The 10,378-nt window shown below is 44.1% G+C and overlaps 1 protein-coding gene across 3 annotated transcripts in view; it reads right to left on the reverse strand.

The window, feature by feature from the left end:
- Positions 1–2,335: 2,335 nt before the first annotated feature.
- Positions 2,336–10,378, reverse strand: part of ZNF75A (zinc finger protein 75a) — a 14,135-nt gene continuing 6,092 nt past the window's right edge. For all 3 annotated transcript variants that reach the window (XM_011950203.1, XM_011950204.1, XM_011950202.1), the window contains 5 exons: positions 8,977–9,172; positions 8,157–8,248; positions 7,739–7,865; positions 3,876–3,986; positions 2,336–3,708 (listed from right to left, as the gene is read on the reverse strand). In XM_011950203.1, the coding sequence (XP_011805593.1) occupies positions 3,029–3,708; positions 3,876–3,986; positions 7,739–7,865; positions 8,157–8,248; positions 8,977–9,172 (1,206 nt within the window). In that variant the 3' untranslated portion in view covers positions 2,336–3,028. The remainder of the gene's footprint in view (positions 3,709–3,875; positions 3,987–7,738; positions 7,866–8,156; positions 8,249–8,976; positions 9,173–10,378) is intronic.

The following is a 10,378-nucleotide window of genomic DNA, read 5'->3' on the forward strand; positions in this document are numbered from 1 at the left end:
ACTTTGGGAGGCCGAGGCGGGCAGATCACGAGGTCAGGAGATGGAGACCATCCTGGCTAACAAGGTGAAACCCCGTCTCTATTAAAAATAAAAAAAATTAGCCAGGCATGGTGGCGGGCACCTGTAGTCCCAGCTACTCGGAAGGCTGAGGCAGGAGAATGGTGTGAACCCAGGAGGCAGAGCTTGCAGAGAGCCAAGATTGCGCCACTGCACTCCAGCCTGGGCAACAGAGCAAGACTCTGTCTCAAAAAAAAAAAAGAAAAAGATAGGCCAGGTTATGCTACAGAAACACACACCACCAATGTCTCAGTGGTTTAACAGAACAAATGTTTATTTCTTGTTCTCACAAAGGCCATTATCGGTCTGGAGACTCTCGGGAATAGCCGCATTCCATGCAGTGGCTCAGTGTTCTGGACTGCTTTGATTTCACGGCTCCTCTCTCTGTATGTGGTTCCATGATTAAGGCAGGAAAGGAGAGCATTGGTCTTGTACCAGAAAAAAAAAAAAAGAAGAAGAAAAAAAAAAAAAGAAAGAAAAGCTTCAGCCAGAAGTGAGGCTTCTGCTGACAACTCATTGACCAAAACTATTTCATAACCTCGTCTTAGTGCAAGGAGCAGGAAAGCAAAACCATTTTTACTGTTCACTACAAGTTCCATGAGGGGATGTAATTTTGTCTCTTGGCCACTCCTGTGTCCTCAGAGTATAGGACAGTGCCTGGCACATCATAGGCCTTCATTAAATTGACCAGAATGAATGAATGTAGTGCCAGAAAGCAAGCCACACATGATCTGGGAGAAGAGACAGAATCCTGGAGGTCTTAAGTTAAGAATGTGCTGGGGGCCGGGCGCAGTGGCTCAAGCCTGTAATCCTAGTACTTTGGGAGGCCGAGACGGGCGGATCACAAGGTCAGGAGATCGAGACCATCCTGGCTAACACGGTGAAACCCCGTCTCTACTAAAAAATACAAAAAACTAGCTGGGAGAGGTGGCGGGCGCCTGTAGTCCCAGCTACTCGGGAGGCTGAAGCAGGAGAATGGCGTGAACCTGAGAGGCAGAGCTTGCAGTGAGCTGAGATCCAGCCACTGCACTCCAGCCTGGGCGACAGAGCGAGACTCTGTCTCAAAAAAAAAAAAAAAAAAAAAGAATGTGCTGGCTAAGAGGTGTGCAGACCACAGCTCCAGAGTTGGCTGTACTTAAGAAACAATAATTAGTATAGGCTCTGGGCACGGTGGCTCATGCATGTAATTCCAGCACTTTGGGAGGCCGAGGTGGGCGTTTCAGGTCAGGAGTTCAAGACCAGCCTGCTCAACATGGTGAAACCCCCTCTCCACTAAAAATACAAAAAATTAGCCAGGCGTGGTGGTAGGCGCCTGTAATCCCAGCTACTCTGGAGGCTGAGGCAGGAGAATCACTTGAATCTGGGAGGCGGAGGATGCAATGAGCTGAGATCACACCATTGCACTCCAGCCTGGGTGACAAGAGCAAAACTCTGTCTCAAAATCAATAAATAAATAAGCAGTTTGGAAGAGGTCATGTAACCCCTTTCCTGATATACCTAAGAGCTCCAAAAGGAATGCACCTGAGTCACTGCTGTAGCTAAATAAGCAAGTTGTAAGAAAATCCATAGGCTATACAGACTTTTGGCAATCCATCAAATTTATCACCTGAGGCTGCTGTTAAATGCTCTGCTGGAAAGAACAAAAACAGGTAGACCTTGCAGTGTAGGACAAAACAACATGGATGTGGATTTGCTTATCCTCGCCTAACACTCAGCACCAGTTCCCAAACACTTTACTTAGGGAACCGTCTCCTCCTGACTAGACGTCCAGGTCTCCATGCCAAATGAGCCACAGGATCCTGTCTGCAGCACACACACTCCAACTCCCATACACACGTTAAGTCTTTTTTTTTTTGAGACGGAGTCTCACGCGGTCGCCCAGGCTGGAGTGCAGTGGTGCAATCTCGGCTCACTGCAAGCTCCGCCTCCCGGGTTCACGCCATTCTCCTGCCTCAGCCTCCCAAGTAGCTGGGACTACAGGCGCCCACCACTATGCCCGGCTAGTTTTTTGTATTTTTAGTAGAGACGGGGTTTCACCATATTAGCAAGGATGGTCTTGATCTCCTGACCTCGTGATCCGCCTGCCTCGGCCTCCCAAAGTGCTGGGATTACAGGCGTGACCCACCGTGCCTGGCCAAGTCTCTCATTCTTAATAACAAAGAAAAACCAATTAAAAAGTAAATAAACAAAATTCTGAGTTGATCTTAATTCTCACTAATTTTCTTTCAGGCCTTGGGCAAGTACGAATTTTTATACCTGCTTTATCCTACTGACATTGCAAGTCTAGTTTCTTTTATTGCAGAAAATTCTTTACATCTTATGTTCCATGGCTACAAATTCCAACCCGTTTACCCATGATTCCACTAGAGATGTTTTCTGTTTTCCAAACATCACCAATGAGAGAGGCACAAGTTAGTGCATTAATAGTTCATCTGAAGATTCCCTAGTGGTGAAGTTAACATGATTTCATCACTGTGTTAACAGGATCCAAGAGAAGTTGCCAAAAAGTTCAAGAAGGAACTCAAATGATGTTCAACTTTGCAAACCGTGTCCAATGACTAAAGAAAGAAAATCCAATTTCATTCTTGGAACACTTTACATTGTAATTCATTTCTGCCTCATGAGACTATTGAAATTGGTAAGCCTGCTACTGTGAAGAGAATGGTATGCAATTAAACATGCATGTTATTGCTTTTTGTTTTGGAAGACCACGCTGCAAATGTATCTATTGGATGTGTTCAAGAATGACTGGAGAGATCAATGCAAAACGAACAATGTTTACTTCTGTGACCACAGAAAACTACTGAGTGGCTGCAGACCAAGTCTTGATTATTTTCTGTGAAACATATGTTTATCCCCCCCATTTTCTGATGTAAAATTTTTCAAGGTTTGTGATTTTTGTTTTACATAAATTTTAGTGTCAAGCTCCATTTGGTGAATGTCTTCAGAATGACACTGGACAAGCTTCTCTTCACAGGTGGAGTTTCTGGTGCCTAAGAAGGCTTGACCGCCTGCTGAAATTTCTCCTGCATATGCTGCAAGTATATGGCTGCTCACCTGTGTGGGTTCTCCGGTGTTTAATAAGGTGGGAGTTCTGACTGAATTTTTTTCCACATTCATGACATGTGAAGGGCTTTTCTCCTGTATGAGTTCTTTGGTGTGTATGTAGATTTGTATTTTGACTGAAGCTTTTCCCACACCATGAACATTTATATGGTTTTATTCCTTGGTGTGTTGTTAAGTGCTTATTAAGATCTGAACTCCATCTAAACCTCTTATCACACTGTTGACATTTATAGGGTTTCTCTTCAGTGTGAATTCTTTGGTGCTTAATCAGGTCAGAGCTAACTCTGAAGGTTTTCCCACATTCCTGACATTTAAAAGGCTTCTCTCTTGCACAATCCTTCCTGTGACGATCCATAAGTTTGAGCAGCTCTTGTTTCCAGGTTGAAAGTTTCTTTCTTTTCTTTACTGGAAAATCTTGGGGCCATTTCCCCACTCTGTGCACATCAAAATGATTTTCTTTGCCTGCTGTTTTCTGGGCAACTTTTACTTTGGCCTTTTTTGATATGATGTCTGTTGATGCTTGTATTTCTAAGTCAGAAAGAGATACAGGCTGATGATTTTCAGTGTCATTTTTGAGCTTTAACCCTGTTGGAATAAAGATAATCACCCATCTGTATCCCAGAACAAGAAAATCACAGGAATAAACAGAAAAATTCAATGATTTTTTAAAAAAGGAACAAAATCTTAAAATGTTAAGCCCTTGCAAGAGTTCGTATCAAGGCACATTTCTCCACTTCCCATGGTATATTTACCTGTAGGAGATTTTCCGGCACTATCCTTAAACTCCGGGGATACTTGAACCCATGGCTCTTCCCCTTGCTCTAGACAGGAGATCACTTTAGGTTTGGGGAGCACAAACAATGCTGTCAAATGACAAAATGAGGTCAAGGACTGGTAACTTAACAGTGAACTGGTCCACTAATCCCAGACTGTTTCAGGATGACCAAAGACATTTTACAATTTGTTACTCCAAATGGTTAAATGGATAGACTCCAAGATCCAGTATCATGTTTATACTGTGCTATACTTACAGGTAGCTATGCAAAGCAGAGACTAAGAAATAAACCTATGGTAGATCAATGAAAAGGATATAGGGAATGGGAATCCAGTACACATTCTCCCTCTTTTGCCATCAATACCCTATATCCAACCAAGGGGGAACCAAGCTCCAGAAGTTGCAGGGAATATAAGCTGGTCTTATTAACTCTTTAGAAGGACTCAGGCTGGATAAGACCAGGTATGGCAGAGCCAATGTGAAGGACGCTGACTTGATTATCATAAGCACGAGTGATTACTATTATAATTACAGTTACTTTTTATTTAGCCTTTATTCTTTAGCCACAGGCCCTCAGCTAGGATAGATTTCTACCATTCCTATAGATTACTGGTTCATATGCAGGTACAAGAAAGAGACCAAAATCACTTCGTGAAATTTCTCTAATTACGGATTGCAAGGTATGAAACTGTCACTCATTCATTCAACAAACATGTATTGAGTGCCTGTGGTGTGTTAGGCACTGCTGGAGGGCTAGGGATATAGCAGTGAAGAAGACCCCTGATTTCATGGACTTTACATTACAGTATAGGGGTGGCACAATCAATCAATAAACAAAATAATGTCAGGGAGTGATAAATGTTTTAAAGAAAACTAAATCATGGTAAAGAGTATTTAAGATTCTGCTCCTGGGAAGCTATTTTAGATAAGGTCCTGTGGGACACCTCTTTGAGAAAGTAATACTTGAGCAGAAACCTAAAAGTGAGTTTTGCCGCATGGCAGAAAAGTATGCAAGGCAAAGGAAAAGTAGAAATGAGCCTGGCGAGTTCAAGTAACAGAAAGATGACCAGTGTGGCTAAAGAGGACTGACTGCACAAGCGCACCAGTAGCAGGACACATGTGCAAAGAAGTCCATAGCAACCAGACCATGGAGGGTCCTGAGGCCTTGGTAAGAAGTTTAGATTTTTCTCCAAATATGGTAAGAAGTAACCACAGCCTTCTGAAGCAAGGAAACGCAACCATCTGATTATGTTTTCAAAAAATCAATCAGGGTTCTGTGTAGAAAACAGATTGTGGGAGGACAAGAGAGGAGGCGGGGGACCTGTTAGAAAGCTACTGACATTGACCTGCTTCAGGATGACACTGGCTAAGATCAGGATGCTGGCAGTGCAAGGAGCTGAAACGTGGTTGCAGTCAGGGTATGTCAAAGTAGAGTTAAGAAAACTTGCTAATGAATTAACAGTGGGGTATGATGGCAAGATCAGGGTAAAAGATGACAGTACTAGCTGGGCACGGTGGCTCACGCCTGTAATCACAGCACTTTGGGAGGCCAAGGCAGGCAGATCACAAGGTCAGGAGATTGATACCATCCTGGTTAACTTGGTGAAACCCCGACTCTACTAAAAAAATACAAAAAATATTAGTTGGGCATGGTGGCGGGCGCCTGTAGTCCCAGCTACTCAGGAGGTTGAGGCAGGAGAACGGCGTGATCCCGGGAGGCAGAGCTTGCAGTGAGCTGAGATGGCGCCACTGCACTCCAGCCTGGGTGACAGAGCAAGCCTCCGTCTCAAAAAAAAAAAAAAAAAAAAAGATGACAGTACTTTGTTCGCCCTGAGCAACTGGATAATGGTGGTGCCCCTTACTGAGATGGGAAAAACATGATGGAGAAGGTTTGGGGAAAGGGAGGGAAGGGATCAAGATCTCCACGTAGGATAAGGAATGAGCATGTCCATTTGGAAAAAACTCCCCAGGTGATCTGGATACACTACCTACACCCTCCCCTACACTGTCTAGTTGAGAATCAACCAGCTCCTGGAACAGTGAGACCCTCTCACAGGGGTTCATTCTCAGTAAGCTGGGAACAGATTACTCAACTTCTACACAAAAAGAAGGGAGAATCTTTACCTAGAGAGATGACAGTCTCATAGTTTTCCTGCATTACCTCATTGTAGAGGGCCTTCTGAGTGGAATCCAATAACTCCCATTCTTCCTGGGAAAAATACATGGCCACTTCTTCAAATGTCAACAAGTTCTAAAGAAGAGAATGGACTTCAGCTCCGAACTTGCCACTGCAGAAGCAGCCTAACTGGGTATGAGCTGCATGGTAGGCCAGGCACTAAAGAAGTTAACAACACGATTTAAGGAGGAAAAAAATAAAAATAAAAAAAAAGGCAGGGGAGAAGGTAGAAAAAAGGAGCCAAGGGGTCAGCAAACAGCCTAGGAGGTACCCAGTTCCCTCTGGGCCAAGCCTAATTGTCCAGGGTAGAACCTCTGGGGCTAACATGCCTCAGGGCACATGCTGGGCAGTATGGGTCTTGGGCAGCAGGGAAAGGCAGATAAGGTCATGCTCACGTAGCCCTACACTGCTGGAAAGCACAGCTCACCTAGGATTGAGGCAAGAGGAGCTCAGGTGCCATTGTCCAGTCTTTGGTGTTTGTCTGCTCAGGAAAGACTAAAATCTGTTGAGCAGGCAAAGCTGTGGGTGGAAAAGAGCCAGAGGGCATTTCTCTTGTTTCTATGAACATCCGTAGCTCATTTCTAAAATACAGAAGATCCTGATTCTTTCTGGAAAGATAGGACTCCTTTTTAAGGGTATATATGGTAACCACTTGGTTCTTTGTAAACTAGAACCAAGGGTCTACCAGCCCCTAGAACCGGTTCCCCAGATGATTATCCTCGGTTTTCATGAGAAAAGCTAATAAAAAGAGATGTGTATATATATATATGGTTTTTTTTTCCCCTTGCATGATATAAATTGTTCTGAGTTGAGCAAAACTTAGAAGTACTCATTTTGAAAATGAAGTACTCAGGAAGCCCAGTGTGCCAAATAAAATTAAACAAGAGGGTAAAAATGAACTTGACAAATTCAATTAACAGCAAGGAGACCAGCTAAGTGGCTGATAAGGACTGAGCAAGGGCTTGAGTAGCAGGTGAGGGGAGACAGGTGAGCAGGAACCAGACTGCAGAGTGTTCTGGAGCCCTGGTAATATCAGACTTTTTTTTTCTGAATGTAAGTGACCACATGCTCTTGAGGCAAGGAAATGTCATGATCTGATTAGGTTTTTAAAAGATCAATCTAGCTTCTGTATAGAAAACCGACTGTGTAAAGGCACAAGGAGATGCAGGGGCACCTGTTAAAAAGCTACTCACTCATGTACGCCTGGTTCAAGATGACACTGGCTTACACCAGGATGCTAACAATGTAAGAAGCTGCGACATGGTTGGAGTCAGGATATGTCAAAGTAAAGCTAAGAAAACTTGCTAATGAATTAACAGTGGGGTATGATGACAAGATCAGAACAAAGGAGGACTGTTACTTTGTATGCCTTGAGCAACTGGATAATGGTTGTGCCCCTTACTGAGATAAGAAAGACATGGAAGAGGAAGTTTGGTGGAAGAGAGAGGGAAGGGATTAAAAACTCCATGTAGGATAAGCAAGCAGCACGTACATTTGGAAAAAGCTCCCCAGGTGATCTGGATATACTACCTACACCCTCCCCTACACCATCTAGTTGAGAATCAACCAGCTCCTGGAACAGTGAGACACCCCTCACTGGGGTTCCTTCTCAGTAAGCCAAGAATAGAGTACTCAACTACATAAAGGGAAGGGAAAATCTTTACCTAGAGAGATGACAGTCTCATAGTTTTCCTGCATTACATCATTGTAGAGGGCCTTCTGAGTGGGATCCAATAACTCCCATTCTTCCTGGGAAAAATACATGGCCACTTCTTCAAATGTCAACAAGCTCTAAAGAAGAGAATGGACTTCAGCTCAGAACCTGCCACTATACAGAAGCAGCCTAGCCACCTGACTGTGAACTGCATGGCAGGCCAGGTGATAAAGGAATTAACAGAACATGTTTTTTTTTTAAGTGAGAAGGCAGAAAAAAAAGGAGCCAAGGGGTCAGCCCACAGCCTGGGAGGTACCCAGTTGCCCAGAGAACACCCGGGACTAACACACCTCTGAACCCCTCCTGGACAGTATGAATCGTGTGTAGCAGAGAAAGATAGCCCTAAACAGCTGGAAAGCACAGCTCACCTGGGACTCAGGCAAGATGTGCTCAGGTGTCACTGTCCAGTCTTTGGTGTGTGTTTGCTCAGGAAAGGCTATAATCTGTTGAGTAGGCACAGCTGTGGGGGGAAAAGAGCCAGAAGAAATCTCTTTTATCTATAAAATCCTGAGCTCATTTCTAAAATACTGATCCTGACTTAAGTACAGATAGGACATCTTTACACATGTGTGGTGCGTGTGATGCCTGAAGCAGTCGCTTCATAAATAAGAACCAAATGTCCACCAGCTCCTAGAACCAGTTCCCCAATTAACCATTTCCTCAGTCTTCATCAGAGAAATAAAAGGGAAATCCCTTTTTCCTCTCATATTTTTCTGAGTTAGGCCAAAATTTGATATCTTAAAATGAAGTACTAAGGGACTCCACCGTATGGTAGGAGATGAAGTTTTTTGTCTTTTATTATGTTTTTCCTGGTACACAATTGTTTTCACATTCTGCCACTAATAGCCCATCTGATCCCAATTCCTTCTGTATTTTATGAGGATGAGGTAACCCCCAAGCCTTCCCACTCCATTTCTTTCCTTCCTCTCCACTTTTCTAAGGAACAGAGTTCATGCTATTATTACCAAGAAGAGTTCTGTGGTTTAGCTATTTCTGTTCCCTAGGCCAACTCCCACTTTCACCCACAGTTGGCATTTCTACTGCTGTCTGGAAGGACATCATAGTTGCTATCAAAGCTGGTTTTACAAATCCACAGAGCACGGTATTCAAAAAATGCCCATGACATTTTGGGTGAATAAACTATTATCACAGCTCCCAGGAGAAGGAAATTATCATGAAGCTCCTTACCCCTCTCACACACGGGCTCAGTCTCTTTATGAGTATTCCTGCTGAGCTGTTCTTGCAGACCCTGGTATGTATTCCAAAATTCTTCATCTTGGGATACGTCCACTGGTTGGGACTCTGCTGGCTTCAGCCTGAAACTTGAGGCCTCTGCTGTTTCTCCCAAGAGCACTGCCTCCTTTCCCAGCTCATGGACTGCAACCTAGAAATAATTCCCATCCTTGTTACTACAGAACTTACTTTTGGTTTGTGGGGATGGAGGCAGAGCAACAGGTATACAGCCCACATTGTCGGTAGTATAAGACACTAAAAAAAATGACAAAGGCTTAAAGATACTGGGCCACCAATGTTCCACAAATGTCTATACACAAATATGAGAAAACTAGGGTAAAAGGAAACAAACCGTGGTTCCTGCCAGCCCTTCAACACAGCAGCTTCTACTCCTCTGTATATGGTCTAGGTCAGGCCACTGGCAGGATTGGGCAGGCCACTCATCTTTTTTTTTGTTTGTTTTGTGATGAGTTTTGCTCGTTGCCCAGGCTGGAGGGCAGTGGCATAATTTCGGCTCACTACAACCTCTGCCTCCTAGGTTCAAGCGATTCTCCTGCTCAGCCTTCCGAGTAGCTGGGATTACAGGTATGCACCACCATACCCGGCTAATTTTTGCATTTTTAGTAGAGATGGGGTTTCCCCATATTGGTCAAGCTGCTCTTGAACTCCCGACCTCAGGTGATCTGCCCACCTCGGCCTCCCAAAAGTGCTGGGATTACAGGTGTGAGTCATTGTGCCCAGCCGGGCAGGCCACTCATTCTAATGCTGTTTTGTCAGGCCTTTTCTCTTGACTTCAAACCCACAATTGTGGTTTTCTATCTTCTACTTTTCACTAAAATTCAAAGAAATGAATTTAAAAGTTTTCCTGTCAGCCTGATTATCCCTATAGCCACAGGTTTTCAGAGAATTGGGACAGAATGGAGAAAAAAGGGGAAAGAGTGGCTCCAACCTACCTCCAGATGATTTTGACACCGAACATAGGTCCTGCCCTGTATTCTTCCCAGCAGACCTGAGGTCAGCAGATGTGTCGCCACCCACCAAGGTCATACCCTGGCTCCCTACTTGTCAGCAGAGCCAAGGAACAACCATTAAGGGAAGGCAGTAGAGGCTTTCATCTACTGTAGGGAGGACATTACCCATCAGTGCATTTCTTCTCCTTGGCTATTCTGTTCGGATTTTTCTTTTTTCCAAATCTTGGTTTCCCTTTTTTCTATGTTTTCTTTTCTTTTGCAGTCTTCCCCTAGTTATTTTTTTCTTTTTTCTTTTTTTTTTTTTTGAGACAGGGTCTCACTCTGTCACCCAGGCTGGGGTACAGCCATGCAGTCATGGCTCACTGCAGTCTCCCACCTCAGCCTCC

The sequence above is a fragment of the Colobus angolensis genome, unplaced genomic scaffold, assembly GCF_000951035.1.
Source record: "Colobus angolensis palliatus isolate OR3802 unplaced genomic scaffold, Cang.pa_1.0 Scaffold303, whole genome shotgun sequence".
Lineage (NCBI taxonomy): Eukaryota > Metazoa > Chordata > Mammalia > Primates > Cercopithecidae > Colobus > Colobus angolensis.